Source organism: Pongo abelii, chromosome 19 (genome assembly GCF_028885655.2).
Source record: "Pongo abelii isolate AG06213 chromosome 19, NHGRI_mPonAbe1-v2.0_pri, whole genome shotgun sequence".
NCBI classification, from domain to species: domain Eukaryota; kingdom Metazoa; phylum Chordata; class Mammalia; order Primates; family Hominidae; genus Pongo; species Pongo abelii.
Window position 1 is genome coordinate 57,303,051 of NC_072004.2, and position 17,999 is coordinate 57,321,049.

Here is a 17,999-nt window from a genome sequence, read left to right on the forward strand (position 1 = left end):
ATCATTTCTATTTTGAGTGTTGTGTGGGATTTTGTCATACCTAAAGAATTCCTTTCAAGCCTGGAATGCCCTAAAGCAGTGGTTCTCAAATTTTATCAGACATCAGAATCACCTGAAGGGCTAGTTAAAACACACATTGCTAGACCCCCAGAGTTTCTGATTCAGCAGGTCTGAGATGAGGCCTGAGAATTTGCATTCCTAACAAGTTCCCAGGTTATGTTAATGCTGCTAGTCTAAGGATCACCCTTCGAGAACCACTGCTCTAGAGAACAGCAGGACACGCAAGGGAGGAAATAAGTTTCCTTTGGCTTTTGTGTTGTGACAGAGCTCTTGAAACAGCAGCAGGGCTCATCCACGGTGTTGCATGAGAACACAGCAAGTGATGCAGGAGGCACTGCAAATGGTAAGTGAACTACCTAGATCGTTTTCATCAGGTTCTTTTAATGCTGTCCTTGGCAACACAGTGGTACATATAGGGAAGTGGGACCTTGAGGTCAGGCACAACTCCACCTCAAGTCTGACTTTATAGTTATTTGTATGGCAAGCTGTTTTACTGTTTCTGAGCCTCAGTCGTCTTAATCTGTAAAATGGGGACAATAATTTCTGTCTCATGAAGTACATATTAGCTCCATGTACAGAGCCATGTACAAGTACTAACATTTTCAAATACTTAGCAAATGTTAGTCCTCTTCCGTTTATAGGAGTGCTGGCAGGATGGAATGAGATAGCATATGTAAAATGCTTGGCATACATTAAAGGGTACATCCCTTCCCCACCCAAATTCCTTTCCTGGAGCTCCAAGTTAGAAACATCTAACAAGTGAGAACAAGATGGTCCCCAAAGTAAATTTGTGCAATTTGTTTTCATGGTTGCTTGCCTTCTCTTTAATGTGCCCTTTCTTTCTTCTGCTTCCTCTGTCTTCCTTGAGCCTTTGGCACAAGCAAGGTTTCCTGTAGCTTCACCTGGCACTGAAAAGCTTCCAAGACCCCAGAAGCAGCTGCTGCAAATACAGGTGGCCTGCAGACTGCCACCTGGCCCCCTGCTCTCATGGGAAGAGGGGAGCTAATGTATTGCACACTTCAGGGACCACTGATTGGCCTTAATTTTTGCACTCTATTTTAAGGCAAGCTTTCTCAATTTTTTTTTTGTTCTAATAAAGTTAATTCTTTCAACTGTTTTTAGATCAAAGGCACTTAGAAGAACAAGAAACTGACAGTAAAAAAGAAGATAGTAGTATGCTTTTGTCCAAAGAAACTGAAGATCTTGGAGAGGACACAGAGAGGTAACAGGAAAAGCTGGACTTTTGAAAGGATTTTAAAAATTGTATAGTTTATATTAGGTTTTTTTCTAATATTGACAAATAAGAAAGGAAAAAAGTGGTCTTTTTTCATACTATCCTAATAGCCCCTATTCCTAAAGGGTTGCTTTTTTTGCTTTAAAAATGTTTAATTGTGGTACAATGTATATAACAAAATTTACCATCTTAACCATTTTTAAGTGCACAGTCCAATAACCTTAATAAGTATATTCACATTGTTGTGCAACTAATGTCCCAGACCTTTTCATCTTGCAAAACTGAAACTCTATACCATTTTAAAACTCCCCATTTTCTCTTCTTCCCACACCCTGGCCACCACCATTTTGCTTTTTGTTTCTATGAGTTTGTCTACTGTTGATACTTTACATAAGTGAAATCATACAGTATTTGTCTTTTTGTGACTGGCTTATTTTAACTTAGCATAATGTCCTCAAAGTTCATCCGTGTTGTAGCATGTGTCAGCATTTCCTTCTTTTTTAAGGCTGAATAATATGTTTCATTTATCCAGTCATCTGTTGATGGACATTTAGGTTGCTTCCACCTTTTGTTATGGTGAAGAATTCTGCTGTGAACATGAGTGTACGGATATCTCTTTGAGATCCTGCTTTCAATTCTTTTGGATAAATACCCAGAAATGGTATTACTGGATCATATGGTAATTCTATTTTTAATTTTTTGAGGAACTGCCACACTATTTTCCATAGCAGCTGCCTCATTTTACAGTCCCACCAACAGTGCACAAGGGTTTCAGTTTCTCCACATCCTTGCCAACACTTGTTATTTTCTCTTTCTTTTTGTGGGGGTGGAGGCTTTTTTTTTTCTTAAATATAGTAGCCATCCTAATGGATGTGAGGTGATGCCTCACTGTAGTTTTAGTTTTCCCTTCCCTAATGATTAGTGATGTTGAACATCTTTTCATATGCTTGTTGGCCATTTGTATATCTTCTTTGGAGAAATGTCTGAATTCTTTGCCGTGTGTGTGTGTATATATGTATATATATACGTGTGTGTGTGTGTGTGTGTATACACATATATGTATACATATATGTATGATCTATATATGTATACGTATATACGTATGATCTCTCTCTATATACATACATATGTATGATCTCTCTCTCCTTCTGTCTCTCTCTCTATATATATATATAAATTAGAGATGGGCTTTATGTTGCCCAGGCTGAACTTGAAGTCTTAGGCTCAGTGATCTTCCTGCCCCATCCTCCCAAGTAGCTGGGACTACAGGTGCAAGCCACCATGCCTGGCTCTTTGCCTATTTTTTAATAGGGTTATTTGTTGTTATTTTCTCTTGAGTTGTTTTTAGGGTTTTGTTTGTTTATTTTTACTTCGTTTTGTTAGGCAAACACAAGTTTCAGTCTCTTTCAAAACATTTTAGTTAAAGGCCTTAGAAGAGAAAATGGGGGCAGTCATCCAGACAATTCAGTCTAAAAGTACAAGGTTGCCTCAAGAAACCTGACTCTGTTCCTGATTTGGAGCTCTCTTTTTACCTGTGTTGTAGGGTAAACTACTTCAGCTCACCTCCTCTGCCTCTTGACTTCTCTTGAACTATCATTATTCGAGGCCAGGACTAGGTTAAGGTGAGCTCAGGAGATAGACTCCTTGGATACAAAATTGAAGGGAGCACCAAAAAAACTCAATAGTAAAAATAAGTAATATTTTAGTGCAATTTTTTTTTTTTTTTTGAGACAGAGTCTCACATCGTTGCCCAGGCTGGAGTGCAATAGGGCATGAACACCACTCACTGCAGCCTTGATCTCCTGGGCTCGAGTGATCCTCCTGCCTCAGCTGCCAACTAGTTGGGTCTACAGGCTCATGCCAACATGCCTGGCTAATTTTTGTATTTTTTGTAGAGATGGGGTTTTGCCATGTTGCCCAGATTGGCCTTGAACTCCTGAGCTCAAGTGATCCACCCACCTGGGACTCCCAAAGTGCTGACATTACAGGGGCCAGGCGCAGTGGCTCACACCTATAATCACAGCACTTTGGGAGGCCGAGGTGGGTGGATCACTTGAAGCCAGGAGTTCAAAACCAGCCTGCCCAACATGGCAAAACCCCATCTCTACTAAAATTATATATAAAAAAATTAGCCAGGCATGGTGGCACACACCTGTAGTCCCAGCTACTCAGGAGGTTGAGGTGGGAGGATCGCTTGAACCTGGGAGGCAGAGGTTGCAATGAGCTGAGATGGTGCCGCTGCACTCCAGCCTGGGCGACAGAGCGAGACTGTCTCAAAAAAAAAAAAAAAAAAAAAATTAAGCTCTTTTTACGTGATCAAAAGTTAGCTATTGTTATTGTTGTCTCTTCCTCTTCCAAAAGGGCCAGCAGTGCTGGCCACAGATAGATGCCCCACAGATGCTCAGTCATCTCAGTGCTGTGAATGATCAATCTAGGCACCAAGCCAGAGTGGAAGACATTTTTTCAGATGGGCAGGACTTCCAGGCATTCTTAAAATACTCTACCCTGCATCTTCTAGCCTTTTCTTGGAAAAACATGTAGGAAAGCGTGTATAGTTCTAGCCTCAGGTAGAAAACTGACTCAGTGACCTAGAACTGAGACAGAGTCTACCATCAGACTTGGGGAAGCAGTGATCTTAGTAGGTGCTGAGGCTTTTTCTCAAGGGGTTAAAGGACTATTTGGTGCATATTTCTTCTTTCTTTCTTTCTTTTTTTTTTTTTTTTGAGACAGAGTCTTGCTCTGTCACCCAGGCTAGATTGCAGTCGCGTGATCTCGGCTCACTGCAGCTGCCATTCTCCTGCCTCAGCCTCCTGGGTGGCTGGGATTACAGGCGCACGCGACCACGCCGGCTGATTTTTGTATTTATAGTAGAGATGGGGTTTGACCGTGTTGGCCAGGGTGGTCTCAAGCTCCTAACCTCAGGTGATCCACCCACCTTGGCCTCCCAAAGTGCTGGGATTACAGGTGTGAGCCACCGCGCCCAACCAGTGCATATTTCAGTCAGATCTAAGTGACCTCTATGACTCCAGACACAATCTCACTGAGCTCTTGTTTTTTCATACGTATAGTGAAAGCACAGGTTTTAAGGTCCCTTTCTACTCTGAAGTGTTATGCATCTTTGTCAAAGGGGGTGGGAAATGACTGTTGTCTCCATTCTCTTCACTTGTCCTTAAACAGAGCTCACTCTACTCTGGATGAGGACCTGGAAAGATGGCTGCAGCCACCTGAGGAGAGCATGGAGCTACAAGACCTTCCCAAGGGCTCTGAAAGGTTATTGTTCCCCAAGAGGGAATCCTTTTCTTCTTTTTCAGGAAGTGGGGCTAGGTTTTAGACTTCTTGGAGAATGAATGCCTGGTGATGGCATTACACTGATTTAGATAAGCCAGCCCTGACTCCACCTGTCTGCACTCATATTTGCCCCTCTTCCTCTGACCACCCACAGTACTCAAGATATTGATTAGCAGATTCATATCATTATAGACAGAGGCTTCTAAGTTTGCTGTATCTTGGACCTGCTACCTTTGACATTTTCATCAGTCATTTGAATTAAATCAGAAAAGGCATGCTTATCAAATTTTTAGATAACACGCATCTAGGAATGAATGCTGATGTGATGAGTGATAGACTGAGGATTCAAAATCATCTTGACAGGTGGAAATGTTAGATTCTGTAAAAGATAAATGTCAAAGATCCAAAATTACAGAATATGTGAGACCTGGTCTAATTGGAGAAGTTTTCATCAGAAGCTTCTGCTCACTATACTTTTACTGAAGGCAAGAAGTATGTCTTATTTTTGTATGCCCAGTAATGAGCCATGCATCTTGAGACATGATGAGAAGTCAAGAAATTCTTCCTGAAGAAGGCATGGGCAATGACTCTCTGTAAGGCCTGTTTGATGAAGTGCTGAAAAGGTCAATGCAGCATTGATGCTGGATATATAAAATGTACTGTCCAGATGACGGTAATGTGCTGTTTAGAGGAGTCCTAGGACACATGTGGGGCTCCATTCTGGGTATCACATTTTAAAAGGGATATTAACAAACACAAGAGTGTGGCCACAGAACAGTCAGAGGTCTAGAAACCATGTCATATGAGAACAGCTGAAGGAGCTAAGAGGCTCAGCCTGAGAAGAGCAGATGGAATGGAGAATTTGATAGCTGCCCTCAAATACCTGAAATATTGCAAAGTGAAGAGAGTCAGCTTACTTTTCTGCCCTAGAAGACTGATTAGTGACTAGAAATTGCAGAGTAACAGATTTTTATTCAATAAAGCACAAACCTAATAGCCACAGCTATCTGATAAAGGGAAACAGCTGCCTGCCTTTACACTTACTTTAGTAATGGTTACTGCTTCTCAGGCAGTGGCTGGATGATTCCCTGTCTTGGGCATTTGAACGGGGGCGGAAGTTAACCCAAAGGCCTCCTCCAACTCTTGAGCCTGTGATTCTATTAGTGGGAAAATATTAAGAGAGGGAAAAAATCTCTTTTCACTCTAGCTGGCTTTATTTTCTCTCTCATTTTATGTATTTTGTTTTGACTATCCACCAAATGAAAACAGAAGAATCCCTAAACAATGTTATTTTGGCTCAACCAGCATCCACCGAGCACTGACAATGTCCAAAGCACTGTGCTAGGGGCTAGAGGTACCACAAAGAGGGATAAGATGGCTCCACCGCCTATAAGGAGTTTCCAGTTGGGTTGGGGGGATGGTTTCTGCTTAATAGATTGACAAACATGGTCTTAAATTTTGAGGTACTTAAATTATTTACATATTTCACTTAGGAGAGAGTTTCGGGAAGTGAAGATAAGATGATAAAATAAATGATGGTTTTGAAAGGGACACCAATCAAAACTTAAGTAAAATGCCTTTTTTTTCCTTTGAAGCAGTGTTGCATAGTGGTTGAAAGCAGAGTCTAAGGCAGACTGAGTCTGAGGTCAGATTCTAGCTCTAGGAATTATTAGGTGTGTAATTTAACTTCTCTGTGCCTCAGTTTCCTCATTGCTTAATGGGGATGGCAGTGGTAACTACCTTATATAGTTATGGGAATTAAATGAGTTAAATTATGGCACTTAAACCAATGCCTGGACCATAGAGAACACTCTTGTTAGTGCTAGCTATTATATGGTTTTTTTTTTGTTTTTTTGTTTTTTGTTTTGAGTACAGTCCTGTTTTCTTGGCTGTTGTGTATATGTTTTGATTCCCCAAATAATTGTTGTTACAGGGAGACAAATATCAAAGATCAAGAAGTTGGAGAAGAGAAAAGAAAAAGGGAAGATAGCATCACGCCAGAGAGAAGGAAATCAGAGAGTGTTTTAGGGACTTCTGAAGAAGGTATGAATTAACGTATGTTTATAATGTAGTCTGTAGTCCTTGGGTTTTGATGTGCTTCAAAGTTATTTAGAAATGTTTCCCAGATGCTATACATAATCCTCCTACCTTTGATAATTTATTTTTCCCTGCAGTTCAGCCCAGGTTTTCTGTTAATTGCCAATCATAGCTTTATCACAAAAACAGTAATACATCCAATTCTATTTCCAAAGCAAGCTTTTGCCCAGTCTCATCATCATTATCTTGCACATTGTCTGGAGAGACGTTTTGCTTCTTTTTTTTTTTAGACAGTTTCGCTCTTGTTGCCCAGGCTGGAGTGCAGTGGCATGATCTCGGCTCATCGCAACCTCTGCCTCCTGGGTTCAAGTGATTCCCCTGCCTCAGCCTCCCGAGTAGCTGAGATTACAGGTGGATGCCACCATGCCCAGCTAATTTTTGTATTTTTAGTAGAGACGGAGTTTCACCAGGTTGGCCAGGATGGTCTTGATCTCTTGACCTTAGGTGATCTGCCTGCCTCGGCCTCCTAAGGTGCTGGGATTACAGGCGTGAGCCACTGCACCCGGCCGATGTTTTCCTTCTAATTGTCCAACGTCTTCAAAAGAGTTTTAAATTTAGCTCACATAGATGCTTCAAAATCCAGTAAGAAATCATATTTTATGGAATTTAAATGGAGTCTACAAGTAATGTGAAAATTATAAATTAACCTTAATTTTAAAACTATTTTGATAGATCTTGAAGGCTTCTGATATGCCCTTTACAATGATGCTCTCCCATATTTAAGTTCTTCCTACTCAGGAAAGTAAGAGACATTAACTCTTTCAGATCATCTGGTATTCCTTTCATCTCTTCCTGATTTCCTTCTCATTCTCCCCATCTCTGCCCTGCTTCGTGCCCCAGAATGCTGACCCTAGTGGACTGCATCTCCTGGGCTTCCTGTTTGCCAATGACAGGACCCAGCAGAAGATTAGTGGGGCTAGAGAGAATTTGGGGTATTACTTTGCCTCCCCGCTTACTTCAGCACCTTGTGCCTGGTAGAGGTGGTGTCCCTCCACAAGTGCGGCTTCTGTAGGCAGCCCGTTCTTCCCAATTCCAGCTCTCATTAAGCTCTAGTAACTGACCTCTCATCTCCAACACTCAGTTCCTTCAGACTTAGGCTTCCCACTGCTGCTAATCACTGGATGCCTTGACATTCCTTGTTTGTTCCCTTAACTCTAAATAAACCTCTGTATGTAGTCACTTCACTAAGGATCTTTATTTGAACCAGCCATGGGTACATTCTGTTTCCTCCAGAACCCTGACTGCACAAGGCCCAGAACGTGTAGGCATTTAGCTATTAATAGTATTGATTTCACTGAGAAGATAATACAGGGACTTTGTGAATTAGTGTCATTAGCACCCATTGCTGTGGCAGAAAACTATAGAATGTTAGGAGGGGAAGCCCATTAACTGTGTTTTTAAAAAGAGTCTATCTGGCAGAATATAACAACCATTGTAGGTAAAACAGTCTACCCTAAATTAGAGGGAGCACTAATATGAATACTGGCACCCTTTGACCTAGAAATTAATCATGTTGTTTTTTCCTTCCTCTTATATTTCATCAAGATGAACTAAAATCCTGTTTTTGGAAGCGACTAGGTTGGTCCGAATCATCCAGGTAATGAGATATCAGATGTTTGTAGATCAAAAGTCATGTTTATAGACAAAAGAAGCAGACTTAAAAACATTTACCAGTGTCTAAATACACAATGACAAAGACTCAAATTTAGACAAAGTTGCTTAATTTTTAAAATGTTAGTGTTTATAGTTAATTAAAAGATAAAGTGAAATTAATGTCAACTTTGATTCAATAAGTGATAGAGTCAGCATAAGAACAGTTTTAGGCCAGGCACGGTGGCTCATGCCTGTAATCACAGCACTTTGGGAGGCCGAGGTGGGCAGATCACCTGAGGTCAGGAGTTTGAGACCAGCCTGGCCAACATGGTGAAACCCTGTCTCTACTAAAAATACAAAAATTAGCCGGGCATGGTGGCAGGCGCCTGTGATCCCAGCTACTCAGGAGGCTGAGGCAGGACAATCGCTTAAACCCGGAAGGCAGAGGTTGCAGTTAGCTGAGATCGTACCATTGCACTCCACCTGGGGGATAAGAGCAAGACTCTGTCTCAAAAAAAAAAAAAGAACAGTTTTAATATGGAGAGAATACAGAAGATGCTGCTGTCAATTGCTCTGTAGTCATTTTGCATTTCCATGACACACTGTTGGTTATAATCGCCCTTGATTATAAAGACCAAAATTTCTTTCCCTTGAATTTGAGTAGAAAGAGGATGTGGTTTGTGTCTTTAAAAAACGTACATAGCAGTGGGAGATATACCTAATGCTAGATGACGAGTTAGTGGGTGCAGCGCACCAGCATGGCACATGTATACATATGTAACTAACCTGCACATTGTGCACATGTACCCTAAAACCTAAAGTATAATAATAAAAAAAAAAACGTACATACCAACTCGAAACTTCCTTTTTTGTTCTTTAAAAAACATGTGCATAGGATAATCGTGCTGGATCAGAGTGACTTGTCAGACTGACTGGAATTGGATCGTAGATGGACTCCTGGCCTGAGTTTGAGTGTCCTGGTTGTAAGCTCCTTTCTTCTCTTTCTGCTTCAGTTGCTATCAGGGCAGCAGTTACAGTTCTGTAAGTCTCACTTTGTTCAGCTGCCACAATAGACATCATCGTTTGGCCCTCTCTGTTAGCAGCACATTCAACAATTTGTTTTCAGTCAGATTTCTGAAAAGTGAGAGGTAGTTTTGATTGTAAAAATTTTTGGTTGTGCCTAGAATGGCTTTGGTTTTGTTGATGTTAATTTTCAAAAATTTAACTCTTGTTATATAATAAAATGTTTAATTTTAGTAACAGATTTCGCTGTGTAAGATATATTTCTGAATTTGAGTTATTGGGAGTTGTGGGGAGAACTGCCACCCAAAGAGGCTTCAATTTCTGACAAATATGCAGCTACCGCTACCACCCATTATATATACTGGTACTAGTCATCTGTGTCTCATAACAGAACTACAGCCCATCCACTTGGCTGAGTGCCATATTCCCATTCCAGCTAGAATTGGCTCATGCAATCAAAGTACAGGTAGTGGCCAGATGTGGTGGCTCACGTCTACAATCCCAGTACTTTGGGAGGCCAAGGCGGGAGGATTGCTTGAGCCCAGGAATTCGAGACTGGCCTAGGTAACAGAGGGAGTTCCCTGTCACTATAAAAAATTAAAAAATTAGCCAGACATGATGGTGCATGTCTTTAGTCCTAGCTACTTGCAAGGCTGAGGTGGGATGATCACTTGAGCCCAGGAGGTTGAGGCTGCAGTGAGCCGTGATTACACCACTGCACTCCAGCTTGGGTGCAGAGTGAGACCCTGTCTCAAAAAAAAAAAAAAAAAAAAAAAAAAAAAAAAGTAAATACAGGTAGCAGTAAAGTCCTAAGATAGTTTGAACTCATTAAGGTGAACAAATATTATCTCCATATATTTTGTATTGTACCACTAAGATCATAGCATTGTCTCTAAATTAGCCTGTTGTGACCACTGGCCAGATGCATATGTGAGATTTTTTTTTTTTTTTTTTTTTGAGTCAGAGTCGCTCTGTCACCCAGGCTTGAGTACAGTGGCGCGATCTTGGCTCACTGCAACTACCACCTCCCGGGTTCAAGTGATTCCCCTGCCTCAGCCTCCTGAGTAGCTGGGACTACAGGCGCATACCACCACACCCGGCTAATTTTTTGTATTTTTAGTAGAGATGGGGTTTCACCGTGTTAGCCAGGATGGTCTCAATCTCCTGACCTCATGATCCACCTGCCTCGGCCTCCCAAAATGCTGGGATTATAGGCCTGAGGCCCGGCCATACAGATTTTTTATATACCTTCATCTACCTCCAGTTTGGAATCTTCATAATGAATAAAAACATTTTACTTTCTTTTTTTTTAAGACAGAGTCTCACTCTGTTGCCCAGGCTGGAGTGCAGTGGCACCGTCTTAGCTCACTACAACCTCTGCCTCCTGGGTTCAAGTGATTCTTGTGCCTCAGCCTCCTGGGTAGCTGGGATTACAGGTGTGCACTACCACAGTGCACACTACCATACCCAGCTAATTTTTGTATTTTCAGTAGAGACGGGTTTCACCATGTTGGCCAGGCTGGTCTCGAACTCCTGACCTCAAATGATCTGCCTGCCTCGGCCTCCCAAAGTGCTGGGATTACAAGTGTGAGCCACTGTGCCTGGCCATGAATAAAAACAGTTTCTTAGAAGCTATGTGCTGTTGTGCAGTACTAGCCAGCTAACATGTTATTATTCTGTCTTGGTGAGTAAATAGTAGGTCTTTTGTTTGTGAAAACTGAATAGTTCTTGTTTTGGATGGTTATATTCATACTTCTTTGCACTCAGAAATTTTAGCCTGCACAGATAAAATGAGAAGGTATAAATCTATTTGACCATTTTAAAGTAAGGAAACAGTTGCTTGCTATTGTAACCAGAGGAAAACCACCGGAAAACAAATTAGTTTATAAATAATACCAGGTGAAGAAAAGTTTGGTTTTCTTAGAGGCAGGATCTGGCTTTGTTGCCTAGACTGGAATGCAGTGGCATGATCATGGTTCACTGCAGCCTTGAACTCCTGGGCTCAAGCGATCCTTCCACCTCAGCCTCCCAAGTAGCTGGGACTACAGGCATGGGCCACCACACCTGGCTTTTTTTTTTTTTTTTTTTTTTTTTTTTTTGAGACAGGGTCTCGCTGTTGTCACCTAGACTGGAGTACAATGGCATGATCTTGGCTCACTGCAACCTCTGCCTCCCGGGTTCCAGCAATTCTCCTGCCTCAGCCTCCCAAGTATCTGGGATTACAGGTGCCTGCCACCATACCTGGCGAATTTTTGTATTTTTAGTAGAGATGGGGTTTCACCATGTTGGTCAGGCTGGTTTTGAACTCCTGACCTCAGGTGACCCACCCGCCTTGGCCTCCCAAAGTGCTGGGATTACAGGTTTGAACCACTGCGCCTGGACTTTTAAAAAAATTTTTTAGTAGAGATAAAGTCTCCCTATGTTGCCAGGCTGGTCTCAAACTCCTGGGTCAAGTGATCCTCCTGCCTCGGCCTCCCAAAGTGCTGGGATTACAGGTGCAAGCCACTGCTCCTGGCCTGGGTGAAGAAACTTTAAAGGATACAGGGATTTAGAATACACCATCTTCCTCTCAAAAAACATATTCTAATTGATGAGACAAAACCAACATATGTACAAATGTAAGGACCAATAGCAGACATATCATGATAAATGATGAGCTACATTATTACGGCATTAATTATTAGTATTCATAAAGGCTACAGTCCTAGTATACAAGTTCCTGCTGATAAGGATTGTAATCTCCTTTATTCAGAGTAAACTCTTCTGTCTGGCCAGCGACTGTAATATTGGCCAATATTAACGATTATGTTGGCAGGTATTATTTATTGGTTATAGAGCAACTATGATGTGCCAGTTACCTTATATACATTAATCCTTTTCTTGCACATAGCAGTCCCACTGTGTTTCTTTCTTTTTTTTTTTTTTTGAGATGGAGTCTTGCTCTGTCACCCAGGCTGGAGTGTAATGGCACAATCTTGGCTCACTGCAATCTCCACCTCCTGGGTTCAAGCAGTTCTCTCACCTCAGCCTCTGGAGTAGTTGGGATTACAGGTACGTGCCAGCACACCCAGCTAATTTTTGTATTTTTAGTAGAGACGGGGTTTCACCATGTTGGCCAGGCTGGTCTCCTGACCTCAAGTGATCTGCCTGCCTGGGCCTCCCAAAGTGCTGGGATTACAGGCATGAGCCACCGCGCCCGGCTACTGTGTTTCTTTAGTATGCTTCTTCTCCCACTCTCATCATCTATTTCAGACTTCCATCCCTCACTTTGCATAAACTCTTTTTTTTTTTTTGAGACGGAGTCTCGCTCTTTCGCCCAGGCCGGACTGCAGTGGCACTATCTTGGCTCACTGCAAGCTCCACCTCCCGGGTTCATGCCATTCTCCTGCCTCAGCCTCCTGAGTAGCTGGGATTACAGGCGCCCGCCACCGCGCCCGACTAATTTTTTTTTTGTATTTTTAGTAGAGACGGGGTTTCACCGTGTTAGCCAAGATGGTCTCGATCTCCTGACCTCATGATCCGCCCGCCTTGACCTTCCAAAGTGCTGGGATTACAGGCGTGAGCCACCGCGCCCGGCCTGCATAAACTCTTAACAGATGACTTTACCTCCAACTTTACAGAAAAAATAGAAGCCATCAGATGGGAATGAACTCAGCTGCCTGCCACCAAACCAAAACTACTAACATGGCCACATCTATCTGTGTAGAACAGAACAACAGTTGTAGGTGAAGCAGTCTGCCCTGCACTAGAGATGGACTTATTCTACACCTATTCCTTTCACTTTCCTTCCTGTTATACTGAAGGAGGTGTCCCTCTTCCTGTTATACTGAAGGAGATGTCCCTCTTCCTGTTATACTGAAGGAGGTGTCCCTCTTCCTGTCCTTGGCCAAGATCATCTTTTGTCCATTCAGGGTTATCCTTCCCAGCTTATAATTTCTCTTTTCAGTAGCTTCAACCCACCCCTCATTTTTTTTGAGACAGAGTTTCACCATGTGGCCCAAGCTGGATTCAAACTCCTGGGCTTGAGTAATCCTCCTACCTCAGTTTCCCAAGGTGCTGGGACTACAGGCTGTTGTCACTGATCCTGGGTTCTTCTTTTCTTTTCATCAGGATTAACACACTTGGATTTTCCTAACTTTAAAAAGCATTTCCTGGATCTCACCTACTTTTCCAGCTACTGTCTAATCTCTCTCCTCCCATTGCAACAAGAGTTCTTGAGAGAGTTGTCTACACCTGCTATCTTTAGTGCCTCACCTCCCACTAGCTCCTCAGCCCATTAGAATCTGAATTCTACTCCTTCCATTCTCTAGCAGTCATTTAAGATCACAGTGACTCGGTCGGGTGCCGTGGCTCCTGCCTGTAATCCCAGCACTTTGGGAGACCAAGGCAGGTAAATCACCTGAGGTCAGGAGTTTGAGATCAGTCTGGCCAGCATGACAAAATCCTGTTTCTACCAAAAATACAAAAAAATGAGCTGGGTGTGGTGGTGCATGCCTGTAATCCCAGCTACTCAGGAGGCTGAGGCAGGAGGATCGCTTGAACCCGGGAGATGGAGGTTGCAGTGAGCTGAGATCCTGCCACTGCACTCCAGCCTGGGCAACAGAGCTTGACGGTGTCTTAAAAAAAAAAAAAAAAATCACAGCGACTCTTACTCCTAAATCTGATGGACACTTTGGCCTCCTTGTCATTTGCTCTTTGCCTATTCCCTTGGCTTTCATTATGTCACACTCTGGTTTTCCTTCTATCTCTCTTGATTACTCCATCTCAGCCTCATTTGGGGGTTCCACCTGTATCTTTTGTCACTACAAGTTCTTCTCCTGAGAGACCTTGTTCACTCCCATGGCTTCAGTTAGTGTCTAGATATACACTGACAGCTCCCAGATTTGTATTGTAGTCTAGGACTAGATTTCTCTTCTTAGCTCATATTGCTACCCATATATTTGATGTCTCCACTTGGACTGAACTCATAGTCTTAACTTTCTCCACCTCCAGCATTCCCCTTCCAATCAGTGGTATTGCTGTCCAGTCAGCCACTCAAACCAGAAAATAACAAATTTTACAGGAGTCATCCTTGACTCTCCTTCCATTCCTTTACTCCTTACATAAAAAAATCAATCAGGCCAGTTGTTTTGGCTCATATCTGTAATCCAACACTTTGAGAGGCCGAGGTGGGGGGATTGCTTGAGGCCAGGAGTTTGAGACCAACCTGGTCAACATAGCAAGACCCTGTTTCTATAAAATATTTAAAAATTAGCCAGGTGTGGTGGTATGCACCTGTAGTTCTAGCTACTCGAGAGGCTGAGACAGGAGGATTGCCTGACCCTAAGAGTTCAATGCTGCAGTGACTCATGATTGTGCTACTGTACTCTAACCTGGGCAACAGAGCAGGACACTGTCTCAAAAAAAAAAAAAAAAAAAACAATCATTGGCTGGCAAGGCACAGTGGTGCACACCTGTAGTCCCAGCTATTCAAGAGGCCTCTAAAATCTATGTCTTTTATACCCATTTCTTTCCATTTCTATTGCCACTATATAATCCAGACTATAATTAATTCCTCCCTGGACCATTGCAACAGCCTCTTGAAGTGGCTGCTTCCATCCAGTCTCACATTCAACAGATCTTTTTTGAATGACTCCTATGTTCCACACACTACTTTAGGTGCTGGGGTGATTGCGAACAAAGCAGAGTCCGTGCCGTCCTGGAGTTAAATGAACAAATGGTAAATGCTAGGAAGAAAATAAATAGGTTACAGTGATCATTGGGTCGGGGAGCAACTTAACATTAGCTAGGGCTCTTCAAGGGAAAGTTGATCTGAAGAAGTGACCCTTGAGCTTTGATTGGAATGATGAGAAGGAGCCAGTCTTGTGAGTCTGGGAGATGAACATGCCAACAAGGGAATGGCAAGTGCAAAGGCCCCACAGGAAACACCAAATTAGAGCAGCAGAAGGCCGGTGTGGTGGAGGAGACTAATCTTGGGGGGAGGTTGGTAGAGTAGAATAACCTGTAGGGAGGCTGACAGGAGATGAAGTGAGGCTGGAGACTGAGCAGGGGAATTATAGACCATGGCAAAAAGTGGAAATCCAGTGGAAGGTTCTAAGTAAGGGGACAGAGTGGGGTAAAACAGAGTTACATTTTTTTAAAGATTTCTTTAATACTCTCTCTTCTCTAATTTTTTCTCTACAATGATCTTTTTAACATGAAAAAAAAAATTGTTTTATTTCCTTGTTAAGATCTTTGCCCATAGCTCGTAGACATAACTGGATTCCTCTCAGTTCTTCAAATACCTCATGGCACATGTTGTTCTCCCTGCCCAGAATGTCCTTCCTCATAGGTACCTCATTATTCGGTTCTTAATTTACTTATACTTCACTTCCTCAGGGAGTTTCCCTGAAGTCTATGAACCTTAGACTAGGTTAGGGCCCTCTGTAAGATACTCGCATTTTTCCTTGCCTGCCCTCTCCCTGCCAACACGCATAATCACTTTTTTTTTTTTCCTGAGATGGAGTCTTGCTCTGCCACCTAGGCTTGAGTGCAGTGGCACGATCTCGGCTCACTGCAACCTCCGCCTCCCAGGTTCAAGTGATTCTTCTGTCTCAGCCTCCCAAGTAGCTGGAACCACAGGCGCGTGCCACCACACCCGGCTAATTTTTCGTATTTTTAGTAGAGATGGGGCTTCACTGTTTTAGCCAGGATGGTCTCGATCTCCTGACCTCGTGATCCGCCACTTTGGTCTCCCAAAGTGCTGGGATTACAGGTGTGAGCCACTGTGCCCAGCCCGTAACCACATTTTTATTTCATAGCATGTAGCACACTTAAAAGCCAATAGAATGTTCTACCACCACCTATGGTACATACAGCTGTTAAGTTCCACAAGGCCAGGGATCATGTCTGGGTTGTTCATTGAGGTATCCCCAGCTCCTGGCACAGAACCTGCACATATTAGGTGCTCAACAAATATTTGGTAACTGAGTATTTTTAATCCTCACAATAACCCTAAAAGTTGGATATTATTATCACTACTTACAAAAGAAGAGACTACCCAAAGAGGGTTCCATGACCTTCCCAAGATCATACTAAACATTAATTTGCATACTTACAGTAAAACACAGTAGCTTATGTTGGAGTGTCAGACAAGCAAGCCCTGCCTCAGCCCTTCCACCAACAGCTTACCCTGAAATTATGGTTTAAGAGTGCCCTAAGCAAAGTTTCAGAACTGTGGATGAACCAAGGGCCAACTTCAAGTTGAAATTCATTGCTATGGTTTGAATGTTTATCCTCTTGAAACTCAGGTTGAAACTGAATCCCAGTGCAATAGTATTAGGAAGTGGGCCTTCAAGAGGTGATTGGGTCATGAGTGCTCAATCCTCTTGAATGTATTAACCCATTAATAGATTAATGGGTTATCATGGAAGTTGACTAGTTATAAAAGCCACTTTGGTTCTCTCTTGTGAGCCCCTTTTGCCCTGTGAAGCCTTCTACCATGTTATGATGCAATAAAAAGGCCCTCACCAGATGTGGCCTCTCAACCTTGGACTTCCCAGCATCCAGAATTGTAAGAAATACAATTTTTTCTTTCTTTTTTTTTTTTGAGACAGAGTCTCACTCTGTCATCCAGGCTGGAGTGCGGTGGCACTATCTTGGCTCACTGCAACCTCCACCTCCCAGGTTCAAGTGATTCTCCTACCTCAGCCTCTTAAGTAGCTGGGATTACAGATGTGTGCCACCATGCCTGGCTAGTTTTTGTATTTTTAATAGAGATGGGGTTTCACTATACTGGCCAGGCTGGTCTCAAACTCCTGACCTCAAGTGATCCACTCACCTCGGCCTCCCAAAGTGCTGGGATTACAGGCATGAGCCACCGCACCTGGCCAAATGCACCCTTTTATTGCTTATACAGGGCAGCTCGCTCTCCCTGCCATCTCCCAACTGGATGTGCTACTACCAAGGTCCAAGTTGGTTAGGGGCAGGTCTCCTGACTCCTACATTTCTTTTTTTTTTTTTAAGAAATGACCCAGTCTTAGGTTTCTATTATAGCAACAGAAAGCAGACTGACACTGTGATGACACGTCCTTTATGAACCTCATCCCAATCTCCATATCTATTCTATGGGGTTTGTGCCAAGTTTTTAGAATGTACTAAGTCCTTCAAGATGAGAAAGCAGAGAGAATATGTAGCAAGTTCTAGACCCATAGATGATTTATAAACATTGGTTCACTGTTGAATGAAATTACTAGAGTACCCTTGGAAAGTTTGGATTATTAGAAATTTTCAGAATAAGGCCAGGCACAGTGGCTCATGCCTGTAATCCCAGCACTCTGGGAGGCCAAGTCAGGTGGATCACCTGAAGTCGGGAGTTCGAAACCAGCCTGGTCAACATGGTGAAACCCCCCTCTCTAGTAAAAATACAAAAATCAACTGGGCATGGTGGTGCACGTCTGTATCCTAGCTACTCAGGAGGCTGAGGCAGAAGAATCGCTTGAACCCGGGAGACAGAGGTTGCAGTGAGTCTAGATCATGCCACTGCACTCCAGCCGGGGCAATAGAGTGAGACTCTGTCTTAAAAAAAAAAAAAGAAATTTTTGGAATACATTTTTTCAATTGCTCTTTTCCAAATACATTACTTTTGGCTCCTTTCTGAATGCTAATGGTAATGTTATATACTCGTATATGTTGGTATTAGAAGTGGGTTATAGTGAGGTGCCCC

General features: G+C 42.7%; 1 protein-coding gene and 1 long non-coding RNA gene across 4 annotated transcripts in view; one reads left to right on the plus strand and one right to left on the minus strand.

The window, feature by feature from the left end:
• Positions 1 to 9,530, plus strand: part of TEX14 (testis expressed 14, intercellular bridge forming factor) — a 108,969-nt gene extending 99,439 nt beyond the window's left edge. For both annotated transcript variants that reach the window (XM_054537034.2, XM_054537035.2), the window contains 6 exons: positions 326 to 403; positions 1,183 to 1,282; positions 4,472 to 4,564; positions 6,516 to 6,625; positions 8,225 to 8,276; positions 9,168 to 9,530. In XM_054537034.2, the coding sequence (XP_054393009.1) occupies positions 326 to 403; positions 1,183 to 1,282; positions 4,472 to 4,564; positions 6,516 to 6,625; positions 8,225 to 8,276; positions 9,168 to 9,204 (470 nt within the window). In that variant the 3' untranslated portion in view covers positions 9,205 to 9,530. The remainder of the gene's footprint in view (positions 1 to 325; positions 404 to 1,182; positions 1,283 to 4,471; positions 4,565 to 6,515; positions 6,626 to 8,224; positions 8,277 to 9,167) is intronic.
• LOC129051396 (uncharacterized) overlaps positions 1 to 17,999 on the minus strand; it is a 75,353-nt gene that overhangs the window by 53,600 nt on the left and 3,754 nt on the right. For both annotated transcript variants that reach the window (XR_008515615.2, XR_008515614.2), the window contains exon 2: positions 9,123 to 9,406. This is a non-coding gene — a long non-coding RNA (uncharacterized LOC129051396). The remainder of the gene's footprint in view (positions 1 to 9,122; positions 9,407 to 17,999) is intronic.